Here is a 22,182-nt window from a genome sequence, read left to right on the forward strand (position 1 = left end):
TTATCCTCAAAGCACCCCCCCCCCCCCCATCACACAAGCACCATTTTATTTTTTAACTCAAGAATTCTCTTTTTCTTTTTAATTTTCAAAAACAAAACATACGAGCATGTGCCATAAATTAAAGAATGCTAAATGCAAAAACATGAAAGGCTTAACTCAGTCCATCTTACTAGTGACAACTAAAAAGAATAAACTCTACAAGGGTAAAAAGAGAACAGTAGGGAGCACTTTATTAAGTGTGCTGGAGGAAGAAACATCTACACTTATAGAGTGAAGCACCATTTATACGTTTCTCATTTATACGTTTTTTAAATTGCTCCCTGCAGAGTCTAAAACACATTAACCTATACCTAATATTTGTTTTTTTCATACAGTCCATTCAAAAACCTATAAACGGTGCTTTACTGTATATGATTGTAGATTTTTTTTCTTCAAAAAATGCAGAACATTGATATAAACACTATTGTAGCCAATAAAATACGTCCCCCCTCCCCTCACTGTATAAAATTTCAGAAAAGATTTTTCTTTCTCTTTCATTAATTTTTCTATTCACAAAATCTATGCTTACACACAGATTTTAAGCAAAAAAAGAACTTTCAAATAAGACTGAGTAAGAAAACTTGCTTTATTTTTTGAATACAAAAATTCATTTAAAAAACTGAAAAACATAATGCATAGACAAAGTTTAATAAATTCTTGCAATCAATTTTATCAATGAAAAAAGTAACTTTATGACCATAATTTTTACATTTATTATCAAAACTATACGATCAAAATAGGATCTTTATCAACAGAAGATGTAATGAGATTAATTCCTCTTAACTTGGGTTTCAAAACAGCTATCAACTCCTGTAAATAGCCTCTTTCACTATTACTATGCTCTGATAGAATGACACTAACATTCTTATGATTAGCATCTAAAAGATCATGATGAGACATTTCTCCAGTTATATACAAATCTGCAACCACTCCTTTTAAAATGCTAGATCCAGAACCAGCAGATACTGCCACAGTTGATATTTCTGTATCTACAAAAGAAAAAAACATCTTTATTCATTTTTTCAGTCAGGAATTCAAAATACAGTAGGCGCCGCTTAATGTGATCACAGTTAAATGCAGGGCCGGATTTAGGGGAGGGCAGGCGGGGCTACTGCCCCGGGGCCTCCACAACAAAGTCCCCACAGTAAAATTTTTACAAAATATCCTAACTTTCACGGGTCAAAAATGTGGGATATATACATATATATCAAAATATGATGATTTTTCGAACCCTGATTAGGGGCCTCCACACTTCCAAATCCGGCCCTGGTTAAATGTTATCATTCGCTTAATGTGATCAGAATAATGAAGTCCCGAAACACTTGAATATTAGCATGTGTTAAAAAAGTTGGATATTGAAATTAGTGCCTTCGTTTATTGTTATCACTTTTTTATAAACTTTCATTTTTTTTCTCTTTTGTTCCTGTATCAAAAGAAATACAAACGCAAATCCTGACAAGCAGCTTTCGGGTAAACAAGTTCTCTTCTTATAAGTGAAGCAGAAGAATTTTTCTCCCTGCTCAGATACACTAAAACTTCACTCTAAATGCTCCAACATTTTAGCAATGGAGAAAAAGCGCAATGATTTAACTGTCAAGTAAAAAAAAAAATGACATTTTAAAACGCTTTGACAATTTATTCGTGATGAGTCGAAGAAATGCTGGAGAACAAATAAAAATTTCTCATCCATTACTTCATAAGTTCCAAAGAAAAGGATATTGAAAACAAAGTGAAGATACTGTTTGATATTTTAAACCACAACCTTCCTCAAATTTGCGCATGCGTCAGGTCGCTTCTGATTTTATCAAAATAGGGGAGATATTGTGAAGAGAGATAACGAATGTGAAGTTTTTTTTTTTTTGGTGCATTATCTTCATCAAGCTCTCGCCCCTTTTTAAAATAGAACCGTTCAACCGTGCTAGTTGCGGCTTTCGAGATCAGACAGTAAATGAAAACTTAAACAACAAGCAAAACTGCAGCAAAAGATGGTGAAGTTGCAACTGCTTTGAAATTGTGGTTTACAAATGTCAGGAAAAAGGGTGCGTGTAAACGGTCCATTAATGCTGCAAAAAGCAGAAGATATTGCTTTTGAAATGGGCAAAGAAAATGTCATACTATCGGACGGATGGTTTAATTGATGGGGGAAAAAGAGCTATTTCATTGTGCTAATTCATAATTTAAAACTACATTTAGTTGAACCATTGTAATTTTAATTTGCAGTTGTAAAGATAAATGTTTCTTATTTGAAAAAATCATCATTTTGTGTCTCTTGGATTCTTTTTGGTTATTGTTATCAAACTATATCTGTCCAAAAGTGATCACATTAAGTGGCGCCTACTGTATATATGTTTAAATACACCCCCCCCCCCCTTTTTTTCTTAGGAGAAGTAGGGGCTTTGATGGACAATTGTAGTTACTCTATGATAAGAACTTTTATTATTGTGCTTGGATTGTGCGTTAAAGTGATTGTAAGCATTTCAGATAATGAAAATTAATTTATTATATTAGAAGAAAAATAAATTTTCATTAATTCATGGGTCCAAAAACCAAAATATCTCTTTTTGTCCTACCACTTCTAATATTGAAAACAAATCCTTAATAATATGCTTTCTCAAATAGGAAGGGGGGGGGGGATAGGCTTAGAATTTATCTTCACGAAGTCTGATAGCATAAAGGATTTAAGGAAATGAACTCACTTTTTGAAAAGCTCCATTGTTGAAAAAACTTTTATTTAGTTCTATATTTTTAAATAGGACTTGTTTAAAGACACAATTTAAAGCTTTAAAAATTAAAAAATATATATGTGGTAGTGAGAAGCAAAGGGATGCAAGTAGACTATTTTAAGTTTCGAGTAAAATGCGTTAAAAGATCAGATCCTAGGCAGGCTTTCATTGAAATTTTTTTCTAAATCATGCTATACAGCAGCACTTACCAGGGCTACTAGTACAATCTCTTGCCCGAAGACAGAGGAGAAGTTCACTTATCATGTGTACTGGTTACCTCAAAATTTTTAATTTTGCCACTTGCATCCCTTTGCTTCTCACTACCTCATATAACCTTTGTCTTACCTAAACAATGATTGTTTGCAATAGCAAACCGAATGCGACTTAGTTTCAGATGTTTTTTTACTATTTCTATGCAATCCCTCAATTTTGTAGGACTCAGTAACTTTCCAATTCTGCCCATTCCACACAATGGACGCATCTAAAATATATGAAAAGAAAATTCCAATAAACTAAATATTAACAACATATTCTGCACTAAGAAGTTAAAAAAAACTTAAGTAAAAAGAAAAGTTCAAATAAATCAGGAATCATCAGTATAACAAGCATGTATATGTAACAGCTTGCTTATACCTGAAATACGCCACCAGCTCAGTCAATTCCAGCCGAGGACTGCAGTTTCGTGCTTATTAGCACTCATCAGCCCGGCATTGGAAAGTGACTGAGCTGAATGTGGAAAACCTCTTAAGGAAGTCAAGAATGCCTAACACACTTGGCTTCCTTACACTCTTGGTTGTTTGGCGCTCTTGGCTTCCTTAAGAGGTTTTCCACCTCCAGCTCAGTCACTTCCTATGCCGGGCTGATAATGCTAATAAGCACGAAACTGCAGTCCTCGGCTGGAATTGACTGAGCTGGCGGTGCATTTCATGTATTTCTGCTTTATCCCTGGCTATAGGGTGGTAACTTACTGAATATAGCTTGCTTATACTTATAGCATACGGGTATTGCAGTTTCATGCTTATCAGCAATCATCAGTTCAGAATTACAATAACCAAGCTGGAGACCAAAGCAGTTTAATGCAGACAAACCTGCTTATGACAGGACCATATTTAATGAGGAAATCAGAAATACTTGATTGGTACAATGTGAAGTCTTTGGGAGTATGACTTGCTTATAGCAAGCAAACTTCCCTTAAAGCAAGCAATATTTTTGTGTGCCATAAAATTTCTACCCACTTTCAATTAAGCTTATTTTTTCTAGGAAAAACTACTTCAATATTTCAAAGTCAACTGAAAGTGCATGCATGATGAGTCATAAATCCTGAAAACAAGTAATGACGATCCTTCTTTTATTTTGTGGGGTAGAGAAACATTTGAAAATTATATACACTGGTAGAAGAAATTAAGAGAATTTTCGTAATTGACCTATGATCCCCAGAACTACAGGACAGATTTTAATGAAATTTGGTGCGAACATAGGTTGATAAAATACAAACAAAATAAACATTCAACAGTTTCAATACACACCCATGTTCGTGCATATCCCTCATGGGAGTCTGAAGGTCTGAAACAACAGTTGCAGACCACATAAAAGAAATTGTTTAATAGGGGACATTGTCCCCTCTTACAGTACAAGCCTCGCAGCGGCATTTCATACTCGAAACAAGGCAGGTTATCAGTACCAGTGGCAATTGGTCCCACTCATTCAGTAAGGCTGTTTTCAGTAACTGGATGGTTCTCAGAGGGGGAATGCAAATTGCAAATGCCCTCCCTAGAGCGTTCTAGACTTGCTCCATAGGGATGAGGTCTGGAATCCATCTGACGAATATACAGGGTCTATTCCAAAAGTAATGCAATTATTTTTTTTAAAAAGAAATTTATTGAACAGATTTTCACAAACACTTAAAAATCTTCAAAGTAATATCCTTGGGCCTCTACATTTTTTCCAGCATTTCTGCCATGACTGGTAAGTGCCCTGAAAGGCATTTTTGGGGACCTCTCCCAAGGTCTTTGTCACGGCTGATTGGATCTCTTCTATGGATGAAAAACGGGTTCCTTTCAGGTCTTTCTTAATCCGAGGGAACAAAAAGAAGTCTGCTGGGGCGGCGTCACTACTATAGGGGAGTCGGGACATCGTTTTCACCTGGTATTTAGCCAGGAGCTCGGGGAATTGCAGCATGTTGTGGCAAGGTGCTTCCGCATAAACATGTTGCACACTGTTCTCATCGCTAAATCTTGAGTAACAATGCCAAACACAGCAGTAGACGACATGTACAGTTCATTAGCAACTATCTTGATAGTCAATTGGCGGTCCAAGTCCAACAATTGAAGAACACGAATCACATTGTTGGTTTTGCTGGTTGACGGTCGCCCAGAGTGTTTTTCGTCTTGAACCTCTTCTCGTCCCTCTTTAAAGGTCTTTAACCACCTTGAAACTTGTGAGCAGGACAGAAAAAATTCCCCGTAAGATTCACGAATCATTTTGTCCTCAAGAGATTTTGTTGGTTTAGTAACAAAACTTAATGGCATACCATTTTTTCCGTGATACTGTCGGCGAGCAGAGGTTAATATTAACTGACGTCCGGCCACTTCCCCAGCTTGGAGAACACTGAGACTGGTTTTCAGGAAAACCCTTACAGTCCTCCCCACCTAACCCAAATAGTTTGATTCCACTCGCACCAATAAAAGCGGCCCTGGAAATTCAATTGCATTACTTTCAGAATGCACCTTGTACTCACTCTCGAGAAATTAGTTGACCAGAAGAGCTCTATGTGGCCTCGCTTTATTGTGCATTAAGCTGAATTTGACGCCCACTGCACTCTCCGGTAAACGCGGACAAAGGGCTCCAAGACCTCGTCCCTATACCTCACACCTGCCAAAGACGTGGAGAGGTGCATGGCCATCCAACATGATGCCGGGATAGACCATTACGCTGCTAATGCCATAATTGTCGATTTCATGGACATTGAAGGGCAGGTAGCAGGTCCCTGGCTTCCATATGAAAGTACGAATTGCTCATTGCTCGGTACTTTAACTACTATGCTGACTGCAGATTACTAATCGGGCTCTCCTGTTCGTAAACGTAAACAGCCGGTCGTCTAGCAAACAATCCTCTCTCATTCAGTCTTTTGGAAACAGTCACCCTTGTTACACGGGTTCCTGTGGCTGCATCCAGGTCCAGAGAGCAGAGAAGCTGCAGCCCCTCTATAACACCTCGTTAAAATGGACAAATGGCGATCTTCTCTGGCCGTCATAGCTTTTGGACGACCTTGCCCAAGCTTTCTCTCTTTTGAATTCTGGCAACTGTTTCCATTGGTTACACACGACCCAGTGCGTTAAATTAAACTCCCTGCATATCGAACTTGCGATCGGCCTATCTCTAGCCTCCCCACAATTTGCCTCCTCATTCCATCTAAACTTTGGTGGTTATTCATTTTACTGTTCCGATGTGAATTCCACCTATTGCTGCAAGATAACACCAAGAAATTTGCCGAGGTGTGCTAATGAACAAAATTCTTTTTACCCTCCATACGCTCATAAAGCCTTTTTGAGCTGGCTCCCCCTACACACGTGTACTTTAGGTATTTGCAGTAAAATATTTGCATTTTTATCCAAAGCAGTAGTTTTTCCTTCTGTTCAGTTCATTCTATCCAATTTGATAATATATGTAAATTCTCTTAACTTATTTCATCAGTGTGGTTCTTGAGGTCGATGTTATCACTTCCAAAATACATACTTCCGTGGATATTGAGCTCAAATTGAAGATAAAACAGAAGAAAAAACAATGAAAAGAACCACAATAATTATACATGAAAAGAATTTCAAGCTGAACCACTCTCAACACTCCTTGGCTTTTGATGTGTCAAAAAACTTTAAATTTTTTTAAAAGTCAAGGGAGAAAATGATGATTTTTTATCATCGAGTAATCCTAAAAAAATAATAAACCAATAAAAAAAATTTTAAGTAGCAAAGCAAGTATGTATGAATTTTTATGATTTTTTCAGAAACATGTTTTTTATAATCTCTTGGTTATGAGAAGCAAATTTCACTGTACCTTTGCTCTCATTTTATAGTTCTACTATGAAGCTATTATCTGAACACAAGTGGATGTATTATGAAAAAATAAGAAAATTCAGGTATAACCAAAAGATACAAAGCCATTTTTACACTAAATAAACTTACAAGGTGAGGGCATGACCTGGGAAATTCATTTGGGAACAAAATGCCAAGCAACAGTACTACTCTTTCAAGGTGTTCAACCCTCAATGTAATAGTACCCAACAGTCAATTACTAATTTAGAGAAAAAAATCCTTTAAAATGCTGGATAGAATGAAATTAACCGTTTAAAAGAGGTGTGGTCTCGTACTGGAACTTGAACTGCTTGATTGTCTTGCTGAATGTTCTGCAAGTAGAGACTGCATGCTTGGCTATGTTTTGGCCCCTTGCTGGAAAAGGGCTTTCATCTTCAATATAAAAAGTCAATTGAGCCTTGCAATTTGATACCCGTGAATTTTTTGTCCCAGTTTTGTACAAGTCACCATTGCTCGAAAATTAATTTCCCACATTGTGCCCCCATTGACAATTTTTTTTTTTAAGCTTGAAGCACTTTTCAAAAAATTTTTTACCCAATTGAGACTAAAAAAACCTGCTGATGATTGAAAAACAGTTGTTTTAAATAGAGTAGTTAATAATAAAGCCATGGCAAAATAAAATAATACAACCATTCTTTTTGAAATCCTTTTCAGTGACATTATAAAATTTCCGAAACTTACTGAAACAGATTCGGTGATAGTAATAGAAGGTGGTGGCTTTTTGTTCCGTAGAACGTTTACAACATCCTTCATAGAATTTTCGTCACTTAAAATTTCAACATGTTCAACGTTGTCACTTAATCTGGAACTGACACAAAACAAGTTTGACTATTAATAAAAAGAAAAATAGGTAAATTAAACAAGAAAACATACTGTAAATAAAGCACTTATTTTTATGTCTCGTAATTTTCGAGAAAATAAAGCTATTGGTCCATTTGTGATCTAAAAATTTTATGAATTTTTATATGAACTGAACCAAAATTTAATTATATATATATATATATATATATATATATATATATATATATATATATATATATATATATATATATATATATAAAGTTGAAACATTTTGCAAGGTTTACATTTTTTGCAATTACAAAGAAGATCTCAAAAATTAAAGCCTTGCAAAAATAAGTGCTTTTTAAGAATTTAATGTGACTTACCAGGTTATGACAACCTTTGATAAATTACTTAACTCTTCATAAATTTTTGTAGAAACTGGTGAAGAGAATTCTATCATATGTGAATATTTTGGCTGGACTTCAGAACTGCTTTGCTTAATAGGTTGAGAATCTGATAAATCTGGAAATATTCAATTTATTTTTTTACAAAAATTTTAAGTTTTAAAAACATTTTGTCATGTTTTTGTAAATTGTGAATTCAACAAAATGTTTTAAAGGTTACCTAGAACTGATAAGAGGTTAAAATTGGAAGAAGTAAATCTTATTTCTTTTTTCAAACACAGCAAGACATTTTATATATGAATAATTACTTAGAGCTGCTGAGTAGTTTTCAGGCAAAGTAGATTTAAATCATATTTGAAACTCAAAAAAAAAAAAAGAAAAAGAAAATTAATTTGAATTTTGAAATTTTGAATTCAAATTATGTTTTTCGCAATCACGAACTGAGACAGGACCCTACTCATTGGAGTTACTGTTTCTAGAAACGGCTCCTGTCCCCCCCAAGCCTGCCTCTCCTCCTATGTGTGCATAGTTGTGTGTGTGCGTAGGGCTGTGTGTATGCACGTAGGCGTGTGTGAGTGTATGTGTGTGAACGTGCGTGTATGTAGGACATGGACGTCTCCGACCAGGAGAAGCGGGTAGCTCAAAACCGGAGCAGCCGCCAGCAGAGGACGGTGGGCGGTGGTGCTGCAAAGGCTTCTGGTCCAAGTTGAAAAAGGCACGGACACCAAAAACGGTCAAATGAGAACAATAAGCAATCGTGATTGCTCAAAGAAAAAAAAACAATATCCAAAAAAGAAACTTTTTCTTTACGAAGTACCAATCAACAAATGCAGTGTAGATGAGAATTATTTGTAGCCTTTTGTCTTTCAATGTTCTACATTATTTTTTTTTTTCGAACCAAATAAATAAATAAATAAATATACATACATACATACATATATATATATATATATATATATATTGTACAAAAACATCAAATAAAAATTAAACTACTTTAACAATAAACCATTATGAATATTTTTTTATAAACACTTTAGGTTCTTGGCAATTCTACCATTATCGACATACCAATCAGCCTTTAAACGCACATAATTTCAATTTGGTCTCACAAAAGCAATTTTTTTTCTCTGTCGTATAATTTGATCTGATTTATGCTATCTTAAATTTGGGTACAGATTCCTTGATTACAAAAAAATAAACACTGCCTGTCACAGACGTAACCCAGAAAAAAGCAAAATTTAAACAATTGCCAATATTCCTGCCATTTACTCAAATATTGTTTTCACTTTTTTTAAATAATAGATATTTCAAGCTTTAAAACCGTGTTGTTTTTATGGATATTGTTTGCAAAATTTATGACAGAAATTACTATATTTATTATGGACATACAGTAGAACCTCTCAATAAGGGACACTAAGGGGACCAGACAACTTGTCCCTTAAATAGGACATTACCCCCCTTCTTTGGAGGTAGATGAATTCATGCATGCTATGTAACTCAGTATAATTTCATAATAAATGTAAACTAATAATATTTGAGATTAATTATTGAAAAATGTTTCATATATATGTCTACAGATACTAAATAAAACTCAGATGTATTCAAACTGGGAAAGAAAATTTAATTTTAAAATTACATCAAAAAATCTGTAATATCAAAGTTTTGTAACTGATTTTCATTAATTATGATTTTGAATTAATGTGTTATATGGATTTGTTTGAGGTCATGTAATTTACAATGCAAAACAAAGTCTGATCACATTACAAGTTTTCTATACAAAGCTTGTCGTAAGATTCACTATCTGCCGTGGCTGAGCCCATATGGAAAAAAAATTGATTAGAGGGAAAAGCATGAATGTGGGTCTCGGCAAGAATTTTAGAATATTTGTATATTTGCATATTAATGTCAAGACAAACTTTTACTGGTTAATTTTTGGACAAAAGAGTGACCTTGTAGACCCTTTCAAATGACAAAGTAATTATCCAAAATAATCCTTCACACTTAATTATTTTTAGACTTTTTTGATGATCTAATCAAATTTATCTTTTTCCGTGACCTGGAGTAAACCGGCCATGACACCTGGATTTTGTCTAAAATCTGGGACTGTCCCGGTCAAACTGGAACATCTGGAAAGCCTATGTATATATATCTCAATTTTGGTAATTAAATGACAAAAAGAATAATCTTTATTCTCGTCATAGCTTACACTTTAAACAGGTACTTGACTTTATTAAAATAGCAGTACCTGTAATTCTTTTATTTACCTATTTACTTTGTCAAAAATATCTTTAATGATTGAAGACAAAATATTTCATTTTTCACTTTGCCCCATGAAGAAAAAAGTGAAAAACTTCCACCTTTTTTTGGAAGTAAAAATTTACTATCAGAAAGAAAAAATAATGTTTCAATGACAGTAATTTCCAGAACAAATATTCTCTTTGTTCATTTTGAAAAAGTAAGTGGTCTTAACCATTTCACTTTGCCCCACATTCCCCTATATATTTACAGCAAATGTATCCACGCACGGCATGCATCTGCATTATTTAGGTATGGTTTAAACAATTTTTAATGTTGAGAAAAGTAGAATTTGAATCACTAAATCAGTTCCAAAAATTACTTTAATTATGATAAATAAGCATTCTATTTTCTTTATTTATGCACTAAAATGTGCAAAAATATTCATTTAAATTACATCACACATTGTGCTTTTATACAATAGTTTTGGCCATTTCTTAGGTGGTAAAACCTAGCTTTGGCTAGTTTTGACCAGTTTTTACCAACGGCACAGCAAAAATTAGTTTTGTCCAGCCAAAACTATAACCCTGAAAGCTCACTCTCCGAGTATGAAACTGAATGAACTAGTCAAATTAGCTTTTCAACATTTTTTTTAAACACATTGATTCAGTCAATAATTAAGAAAATAATGCAATAAATATCTCTAATCAAATTATTAACAAAGGGGGAAAAGTAAGTATCATTTAAGGCAGGGCATATTTTAAGGAAATATGACTGTGTGGGCAACTCCAACTTCCTCCGAAGGGAAATTATTGCTAATGGTCATTTTGTTCGATAGGAAAAGAGTGTAAAGAACATAAATGCTGTGACTCAGCATTTAAAATAGTTCAGTCACTGAGTTTTTGAATTTTTTAAGTTTCATCTAAAATTTAAAGTCTAATGAAAGTATTAAACGCATTATATGGCAAAAATAGAACAACAGACAAATTATGTTACTTTTCAAAAATATAGATGCTCAAATATTAATAACCAGTTTTCATTCGAATTCAAAGTTTTTCTATCACGCTTGCTCTTCATTAGAACGATTTGAATCTAGTTTCTTTTTCTTAGGTTCACCAAAAAATGCATCTTTAATAGAAATTTGCTGCTGTGATTTTCTTTTAGCACTCATACTTTCATACTCGATCGAATGCAACTGAAACACAGAATATGATAGAGAGCGTCAAAACGAATGCTTCAAATGACCATGCATTACAAGCTTTGTACAGGACACATGGGGCTGTTTTCACCTAAAAAAATGGCTATGGAAGATTACGTGACGTCAATTCACAAAACTCTGTTTATGTGTTACGTGCTGCCATCTATGAGTTTTGGAGTAAGAGACATCATTGTTTAATAGTTTTATTTATTTAAAAATTTTTTGCTTGTGGGAATGGTTAGGGGTCACGCTTCCATTTTTTACAGAAAAATAAAAAACAGATGGAAACACATAATCGATGGGAAAATTTAGGAAAATGTAGGTGGGCAATTTTATTCGACTGTGGGGGCCAATTTTATTTGACTGTGTGGGCAATTGCCCAAAAAAAAAAAAAAAAAAAAAAACCATTCAAATATGCCCTGATTTAAAAGGGAGGTGACTTACCAAAACAGTTTATTAACCAGTCATTAACACCATTCTTAACTGCATCACAAGCTGTATGAGGAGAATAAACTGCAATAGAGTTTTTAACACATTCCATAACAATGCGATCCTTCCAATTAGACAATCCTAATGATTTAATAGGAGCAAAAATTGGAGGATGATATGATATTATAAGATTAGCATCTGATGACAATGCTTCCATCATTACACTTTCAGTCAAATCGTTAGTAAATAATATTGTAGATATCTGAAAATGAAAAGAAATGATTAAAATAGTATTAAACTCTGCAAAAAATAACTCAAAAGGTTATGGTTTACACAGCAGATATGCTTTAAAACTAAAGCTGTAGTAAAAGCAGATTTTAGAAGATCAAATACCTGAGCATAGGCGGATTTAGGCTGCGAATTCCAGGGGTGAAACAATACAGGGGATTTGGGGGGGGGATACAGCGCTGCCAATGGCGACTTAAGCAACTATTTTGACGGCAAAAGTGAAGTCAAAATATGGGCGAAAGCGACTATTCTGCAATCAATTGTTGAAAACGGCGACTATTTTAGTTAGTGTAACTAAAATATGTAAAATAGCTAGTTTTTTTTTTTTTTTTAATTTTTTCTCTAGAAGAAAAAAATTGTAAAAAAAAGAAATGAAAAATCACTTTCAAGTTGTTTACCCCAGTTGCCAGGGGTAAAAAACGAAAAGTTTTACCATGTTTAATTTTTAAAAACGATCGTTTTAAAAACGGCAAAATGAAATGAAAAACATTCATGACCAGAAATGTGATGTTTATATTTTTGAAAAAAAAAAAAAGTTTTGTTTTTACGATTGCGATTTTTGTAAAGGTATTGTGTTTGTGAGTGATTTTTCTAAAGGATTAGTTTTTGCAAATGCAATTTTCTGAAAAAAGTTTGTTTCTACTCTTCTTTTTTTGGTTTTTAATTTCTTGCATTCGCACTAAACGTTCAATTTTTAAATGTTTTTCTAATCACGAATGCAGCTCTTCGAGCTCTTTTTATATGGTCAGTCTTTTACTGCTGTCTTTAATTAACAATCAGACAATGATAAATTATACTTGAATGTGTCAATACTGGTTTCTCTAGTGTTTATTTAGGATTGGGCTAAAGTTTGAAAAATGGTTTTTAAAGTCTTCCTTTTCAAAGGTTGTTTCTAGAGAAAATTTGCCCCACGTAGATCTATCCCACTTCAAATCAAATGCTATTTTTTAAAAAAATGGGAGACTATTTTAGAAACTATTTTTTGCATCTGGTAATGATTTTGGATACTATTTTTCATATTAAAGACAACTAAAGCAACTATTTTCAGCAGCAGAACTCGATGATAACCCTGGGGGGGGGGGGAGAGGTTCTTCCTTCAGAAAAATTTACAGTAGAAATGTTCCTTTTTAGTTGATTTCAGAGTGATTTTATCGCACTGTTAACTTGAATGATGTTATCGCACTGTTAACTTGAATGATGTGTAAGGACTTTATATTGATTTTGAGGAAAAGTATATTATAATAGTCATATATTCTTTGACTTCATAAGCCATGCTTGTTTCAAAGTAAAATAAAATTGTAATGTTATACCAATACATACCCAGTTACAGAGAATAAAACCATTATATAATGCAGCACTGAAAAAAAATTAAAGGAATGTTTTTTTTTATGTAAAAATTTCTTATCTTTCTTTTTTAAATGGAGAAAAACTTCTTTTTAATTTGTGTAGCACACTTTCTTTCGCACTGGCGATGTGTGGTGGCCGGATCACACAGTAAGCTGCCTATTGTATTTTTGGGTTTGCTTTCAAGTAAATTAACTTGCATTGTCGAAAAATATAAGTAATTTTACAAAATTCCTGAGAAGAAATATATATTTTCTCCTGATAAATTATATTTCATTTAAACTTTCTTTGAAAATCCAACCAAAAATGTTGGGGGTGTGGTCAACCCCCATAAATCAGCCTATGTACCTGAGGATATTAAATTTGAACTTTTCCTAAAATGTGCTAATAAAATACAATACCAATGTATTTTCTCCTCTCTGTATCACAAAAAACTGATTGCTTAACTGAACTGTTTCAAAAATCATTTATTTTGGCAAACTTTGTTTTTCTAAAATGAATGTTTAAACTTAAAATAATGTAAATCATCTGCTTTGACCTGAAAAGGGGTGGTCATCCCCCCCCCCCTCCCATTTTTCTGCTGAGCTGGCATGGTGCAATCCAATTTAGTTGGTTTTTCTTCTCTGTGAACTGGCCTACTGTATTTTTTGGCTCTCCTCTGATATGCCCCCCTCTTGGCGAGATTTTAATTTTTCGCTCGATACGAAAATCGCCAATAAGGCGATAACTTGGCAACCCTGGTTTTGCAACTTGAACGCTGGAAAGTAGTTTCTCGAAGTTTGTCTTTTTGCACGTGTATGTGTGGTAGGAGGTAGGTGTTCATATGTTTCGCTCTTAGGGAGATTTTAAGTTGAATACTCTAAAATAAAGTTTCAATTCAAACTTTATTTTAGAGTATTCTTTTTCTTGTTGTTTTTTAATGTTAATTTAGTTGAATTTTCTATTTTAATTATGAGTTCGGTTTGTGATGTTGTCCAAATGTATCAATTGAAATTTTTGAATGAATCTTCTTTTTCTTTTTCGTCAGGTCGTCCAACGTTTGGACGTACCGGAGTCCTAAATAGATTTTTTATATATATATTTTATGTTTAAATATTTTTGTAAAGTAATGATAATAAAAAATGGGATAATTTCCCTAAGAGTGGAACATATGTGCACTGCCTCACGTGAGGAAGTAAAAGAAAAGTAAAAAAGGTAAGTGAACATATTTTGAATTATTGTGTTTTTAGTGTGTTTCTGGTAGTTTGTATTTTGGTCTGGTTGGCATTTTTGTAGCACAAAAATGGTGTTAATTTCACATAAAATCTGTGACTTTATTGTATACTGAACGGAGGAGATCTGTGACTTATATCCGACTGTGATGTATATTAACAGTCGGAGGGATAACTGGCGAGCCCAAGGTCTCATAGTACTTTCGTAATGAGACCGAGGCAGGGGTCTCATTACCAAAGTACTATGAGACCGAGGGCTCGTATCCCGGAGAAACAACGGAAAAAAATTAATGCATTAATTTCATTAAATAATTAATGACATAATTTGAATTTTTCCTGTTGGCGCTAAAAAAGCATCGCTAAGAACGATGTATGACATATGACGTCATACATAGTTTTCTTGGCGACGCTTTTTTGGCGCCAACAGGAAAAAGTCGCCAAGAGGGGGGTATATCAGATTTGTTCCTATTTTTTTTTTTCAACGAAAACATTGTTTTTTCCCTTCACAATATCCGCCCTTCTCGTCTTGCGTCCCTAGGCGCAGGCCTGGGAAGACCTTATGTGTAATCAAGGCCTGATCTCCAATAGTTAAAACAGGATGGTAGTGTCATACTTTCAATTTCACATTATGAATTTACACGATTATATTTCACCTATAACATAACACTAGTCTTTCCAGTTTTCTCAGAAATATAATTTTGTCGCATCATTTTTATTTACACTGCAGAATGTTTTTCTCCAAAAAAGTTTGTTGTGAACTCTTTCTATGTTGATGAAAGAATATAATTTACATTTTTTGCAATCAAAACAGGCCCTTTAATTTTAAAACAAGACATATATTTATTATATATGCATACCTACATATTGGTAGTGCATTTTATTATAATGTAGTTTTTCCCAGCTCTTTGATGGTAAAAAATCGTTTCGGTCGGTTCTTACCAGTGGCGTGGCAAAAAGGGTTTTCTCCCGCTTAAAATACAGCCTTCTTTGATACAAGCATGCACAAGAAAAAGAGAAAAAAGATACAAAAAATTCATTTGCAGAAAACAAAAAGACATTACTGGTTTTCGATCCAATGGCTGAATCAGCAGTCCTGTATTATCCCATTCCTCCGCTAAGTCTGGAGGAACCACACTTTCAAATATTTTTACAACTGATGCTAGTTCCATCACAAAGCGCTTGAGTGTTAAGGTTTCTGAACAAGGTCTGCAACTAAGCAAGCCTTTGGAAGTCGGTAACTTATTTGCAAAAGTTTTAGAAACCAAACCATTCAAATACAAAATTCTAAACATGCAGTTTCAAGTTAAGAGCAACTTAGGTTTACGTAAAGAGACCCGTTATGCGGATTGTCTTTCTTTCTTTCTCTTTGTTTGAGCACCGGTTTAAAAAAAAAAAGCAATTCAGCATGGGCTATGGGGCAGACCGTTCGTTGTTTGTTTTTGTTTGTTTGGATCGGCGTTGCCAAATGCCAGTGCCGAAAATCACACAGGCAGCTCAAAAAGCGTCAATTGCGTTAATGCATGACCTCAGTAGATGCCATGGTTCATGTAATGCTACCCCTCATTAAAACAAAATTGTTGTAGAAGCCTTTTAGTTTATTATTTTTTTAATTTCATCTTTTCAAGATAATTGTAACAACATTTATACAATAACATGGCAACAAACAAAGTTCGTTTCAATGACGTCAACACTTGCTCTTTAAATGCTACACGATTTTTGTTTTCAACCAATAACGTTGCTGTGTTGCGGAGGGGTTTTTCAAACGTAAAAATGGAGGTCTCTGAGAAATATGTTTACGAGTAAGTTTGATAATAAGATTGAAATTATACCATATAATTCATTTTTTTACACGCCATAAGTATTTATGTTTTTATCAGGATCTGACAAATCTTGGGTGACTAAAAAAAATGCTTTTGCCACTAATTTTCTCAGAAACCATGTTAACCTGAATTTTCCCATGAAATAATAAACTCTGAGGGAAAATTTGCCTGGCACCTTGAATTTAAAACTAAGCTCCTAAAAGTTACTCATTTTTGTTGGTTCTTTGAATAATGAAGAAATTCCTCTATCCATTTTGTTTTGATTGGGAATCTACACTACTGGCCATTAAAAATGCTACACCAAGAAAGCGACATGATAAGAACATGAAATTTAAACGACAGGAAGAAGATGATGTGATATGCAAATGATTAGTTTTTCAGCGCATTCAGTCAACGCAGGCGCCCGCAGCGACACCTACAATGTGTTTAAATGAAGATATTATACGGCCAATTTATCACGTGCAAATTCAATTTTAACGCTGCTGCGTGGTGGAAAATTATTGTGATGCCTCGTGTAAGAAGTAGAAATGCGTACCAGCACGTTTCTGCCTTTGATAGAGGTCGCATTGTAGCTTAACGGGATTGCTGTTTATCCTATCGCAGTATTGCTGCTCGCGTCGGTCGAAATCCAATGACAGTTAGCAGAACATGGATTCGAGGGATTCAGGATGGTAATACAGATCGCTGTGCTGGTGCTCAACGGCCAGTAATCACTAGCAGCCGAGAGGATAGGCATGTTATCCGCATGGCTTTAATGGATCGTACAACCACATCGTGAACTCCGAGTCAAGAAATGGGGTCATTTGTAAGACAACAAGTGTCTGCACGAACAGTTCGGTGACGTTTACAGCAGCATAGACTGTCAGCTCGGAGACCATGGCTGCGGCTACCATTGAGGCTGTATCACAGACAGGAGCGCCTTCAATGGTGTGATCAGCGACGAACCTGGGTGTACTAATGGTGAGACGTCGTTTTTCTGATGAATTCAGGTTCTGCTTACAACATCATGATTGTCGCATTCGTCTTTGGCGGCATCGTGGAGAACGCACACTGGCAGCGTGCATTCACCATCGTCATACTGGCCCATCGCCTGTCGTGATGGTATGGGGTGCCATTGGATACACATCTCGGTCACCTCTTGTTTGCATAGACGGCACTATGGACAGTTGGCGTTACATTTCTGATGTATTACGACCCGTGGAACTACCCTTTATTCGAGCCCTGCGAAACTCTGCGTTTCAGCAGGATAATGCACGACCGCATGTGGCTGGTACTGTGCAGACTTTCCTTGATACAGAAAATGTTCAACTGATGCCCTGGCCAGCACGTTCCCCAGATCTCTTACCAATAGAAAGCGTCTGGTCAATGGTTGCTGAATAACTGGCTCGTAAGCAAACCCCAGCCTTTACGGTCGATGAACTGTGGCATCGTGTTGAAGCTGCATGGATGTCTGTCCCCGTACATGTCCTCCAATCTCTTTATGACTCAATGCCCTTTCGTATAAGTGCTGTTATTGCTGCCAGAGGTGGTAGTTCTAGGTACTAAGTTCTCAGAATCTATTCACCCAAATTTCTTGAAAATTTAATCATTTGTTATTTCCAACATAATATATGTGTCCAATAAATATCATTTTGTTATCTGCATTTCTTCCTGGTGTAGCAATTTTAATGGCCAGTAGTGTAGAAAGACATAACATATTGCCTTACTAATTTGCCAGTGTGAACAAAAAGCCGTAAATAAGCATTTCATTTCTCGCTTAAATTTTTTTTTAATAGCCTTTCTTTATCTATCAAACCCACTTGAATAATCAGTAAATTACTGCCCTATAGCCAGGGCTGGCAGTGTATTTCATGTAAACCCACTTGAAGTTTGAAACTGAAGAGACGGAGGCTGGCTTACAAAAGTCGCTATGCTATATTTTTTACAAAGGGTTGGCAAATTTTTAACAGTTAGTGGTTTTATCTGGTTTTAAATACAAATACAAATGTGACGACCAGCAACAGGCTCTTGGCTCAGCTAGTCAATTTATTAGTCCCCAATGAAGATCAATGGCCCTCTTAAAGCTATCCATCCCCTCACTCATTACCACCTCTTCCGATAAGCTGTTCAAAGTCCCCATTTCAAGCAATTAAAGCAAAAATCTTGTTTTAGTAATCCCCAACTCAAAACTATGCAGGAACGATGCCAACATTCATAATATCAGTACAGTGCCCGCTGCTTATTAAAATCACATTCGTTCTGAGGACATTTGATTTTATAAAGCGGCTTAATTTATAAACCGGCACTCATGCACTAAAAAAAAAATGTTTTTAAGTATAAATACTCTAAAATATAAATAAATTTCGATTAGTTGTATTTTATTTTTAGTCTAGTTGTATTGTATTATTTTAGTTCAGTTGCAAAATACAGTTGACATTTTAACTTACAAAAGATATATTTTTTAATTTTCAGAAGGGGGTCTTAAAATATTGACTTATTATTCAGTAAATTACCGCCCAATAGCCAGGGCTAAAGCAGAAATACATGAAATACACCGCCAACTCAGTCATTTCCAGCCGAGGACTGCAGTTTCGTGCTTATTAGCACTCATCAGCCCGGCATAGGAAAGTGACTGAGCCTCACTTTCATATTTTTTCCATGAAATACAATCCTTAAGATGGAAAACCTCTTAAGGATTGTATTTCATGTACTGACTTATTGTTTGCTTGAATAAGAGAATTTTAAAGTAAATATTGAGAAATCCGTAATTTAATTGCAGCATCACACTAACTACATTTAGGAAGTTTGTCATACTTATTCAAAATTTCGAATTAATCTTTCACACTCAAGTCGTCACCACTTGCTAGCTAACAATTTTAACTCAATTGTAAAAATGAACTGTCAACCCCTGTAGATAGCTGAATGAGCACGAACTGATTAACTCAGTGGTCAGTGAGCAGGCATGCATGTCGAAACAGTTCTGAAAAGTGGAAACTGGCAGCACCAACTAAATATATGGCTCTGAAACAATTATCTTGAGTCTGCTTCATTCTTCTTCTTTTTTTTTTCATTCAACTCCCCCAAGAAAAAAAAACGTACAACCTTCACCTTTTTTTTGCTTTGTTTATGTGGAATTTGTTATTTTATTAGTGCTGCAATGTTTAAAATCCTTGAAAAAAGAAATAATAATAATAAAATCCTGGTTCTATTCAGAAAAGAATTAACATATGCTCTCCAAAAGTTTGATTTTATAAAACGGCGAGGATGATTTTATTAAAGGATAAACCTAACATGTTTTGACATAGAAATGATTCTGTTCTTCCAGATTTGATTCTATAAAGCGGCTGATTTTATAATCCAGTGATTTTATTAGTGGCGGGCACTGTATAACCAAATATCGTTACGGCAAAATGTTTTTGCTGGTCCATTGGACTTTGTTAAAATGAAGTTTGACTATATAATCCAAAAGACATCAACTCTATTTTTGACAGACTTTCATCATCAAGTATAGCATTTCTTATATTGATTGTGCTGTATTTTTAATCAAGCTCATAACTCTTTAGTGAATATTGCATAGTATGAATTAAGTCTCATTGGTGTTCTTAGTAATTAATTGCATTTTAATTTTTTTAATCAATATTGTTTAATGCTATCAAAATAATTTTATGATACTGAATTGAGCAGATATTGCTTATGTTACAATTTTATTGAAAATTTTAATTTTAGTCTTTGCTATTTCAGTGAGTGTTTTAATGACCATAATAATGAAGATGATGAATTTCAAACATGTAAGTATGAAATGGAGAACTATTATTCTTTTTGCTGATTGAAATGTCAATAAAAACATTGTGCTATATTAAAAATATATAAATATATATTAGAAACACTGAAAAATCCCTAAGCATAAAACTATACACAGTTAAATCCCATTACAACCAACTTCAACGGAATGCTTATTTTGTTAGTTGAAACGGAATTCAACCAATGTAGTGCCAATGAAATAAAGACTGAATATTTATTTCGTTGAAACAGATATTTCTTTGTGCAGTATGAGACCACAATTCTAAAATTGCAAAACTTGGAGGACCCGAAATCCGAAACTTTTCCCTTAAATATTTTTTTAATAAAAAAAAAATCCAGTTTAAAAAGTCTAAAATACTAACATTCGGCAATTACTTTTTGAACATATCTTTTAACATCCGCTTTCCATTAATGTTAATTCTTTTTTTCTTTTCATAAGTATGTAATACAAAGCCTAGTGAAGAAAAAAAAAACAATTATTTTCAGTAAAAATAAGATTTATTATATTTGCGGATCAATGCTGCTGCAAATTATCTCAGACTTTTGTATTTGCATAATGAAGTATACTTTCCTTCAGATTGATCAAAAAAAAAAGGAAAATCATTAGCAAATCCAGGAAAATCGTGACAAATACCGCTCAACAGGCCAGTTTTTGGTAGTTTTTGAGTTGGAATCCGAAATCTAGAAACGTTGTGTCTCAAGCATTCCAGATTTGAAGACTCATACTGTATTGGTAATTGTTATAACAGGATTTCACAGTAAACATATTTTCAAGTTAAAAGGTTGGAAATATATTTCCCTATGAATGTGGAAGGTACAGGGAAATAAATTTCCCTGTACCTTCCACCTCTGAACAACTAATCACCATAATAATTCCTTTTTATTTATTTACTCTTCATTTTATGTTGCAGTACTCATTAGAATTAATGATATACAGTACAACTTTTATCTCGAATCTTCCGAGATGGGGAAAAATTTTGAGATATCGAGTTTTCGAGTTAACAAGGTTTTTAAAAAATTACAACTACTAACTCTCACATTTACACACACATACGCTATATCCATTTATATATGTACTACTGGACCACATCGAATTACGATCAACAAAGTAGTCTTCAATATTTCACTAGATTTGAAATTTTCTAATTGCCGAAAGTGCACAGGATGAGATTCTGAAATGTACAAAAATTTCAACTTGGTTTTTTTTCACCTAAAAGTTTAAAAATTCTAATTTTATCTTCAAGCAGTAACGTCACATTCAAAAAATTCTCAGCAGCCATTTTGTAGGAGTTAAAAAAGCTGAATGAAGAAAACGAGGAACGCATTTTCCGTTTTCGCTTGAAAACTGACAGACAAAAAATTGAACCCCTTTCCTCAAAGTGAACAACATGTTCGAGAGAAATGCACAAAGATTCTAAATTCTGGGGAAAACACTGCACCCCCTTCATGCCTACACTCCCCTATTATCTTGCCCCAATCCCCTATTCACAAAATTTCCAAGAAAAGGGATGAAAAACGTTAAGCAATTGTCCCTGGAACTGGTTTTACTACAAAAATTGCTGAAGCAAAATGACAATTGAAACTTGCTTCTGTGCAAAAAATTTCGATATATCAAGGGTTTTGAAAAATAAATTTCGAGATAACTATGGAAAATACAGAGGGGTTTTTATAGAAAATGCTGGGGAAATTTTTTGTTTCGAGACATCAAGGGTTTCGAGATAAGGAGGTTCGAGTTATCAAGGTTTGACTGTAGTAAAATTTAGAATAACTTTCAATCTATTTTGTGCAAATATTTCTAATATTTACTTTTTTCTTTCAAACAGTTTTGTTAAATACG

At 34.3% G+C, this 22,182-nt stretch overlaps 1 protein-coding gene across 1 annotated transcript; it reads right to left on the bottom strand.

Annotated features, from left to right (window-relative positions):
- Positions 1–632: 632 nt before the first annotated feature.
- Positions 633–16,174, bottom strand: LOC129221159 (NIF3-like protein 1). The gene is made up of 6 exons (XM_054855609.1): positions 15,807–16,174; positions 11,918–12,164; positions 8,020–8,158; positions 7,535–7,661; positions 3,108–3,243; positions 633–1,028 (listed from the first exon to the last, which is right to left on the bottom strand). The coding sequence occupies exons 1-6, from the start codon at positions 16,035–16,037 to the stop codon at positions 763–765; spliced, it is 1,146 nt and encodes a 381-aa protein (XP_054711584.1). The 5' UTR covers positions 16,038–16,174; the 3' UTR covers positions 633–762.
- Positions 16,175–22,182: the final 6,008 nt, after the last annotated feature.

Source organism: Uloborus diversus, chromosome 4, assembly GCF_026930045.1.
Source record: "Uloborus diversus isolate 005 chromosome 4, Udiv.v.3.1, whole genome shotgun sequence".
NCBI classification, from domain to species: Eukaryota; Metazoa; Arthropoda; class Arachnida; order Araneae; family Uloboridae; genus Uloborus; species Uloborus diversus.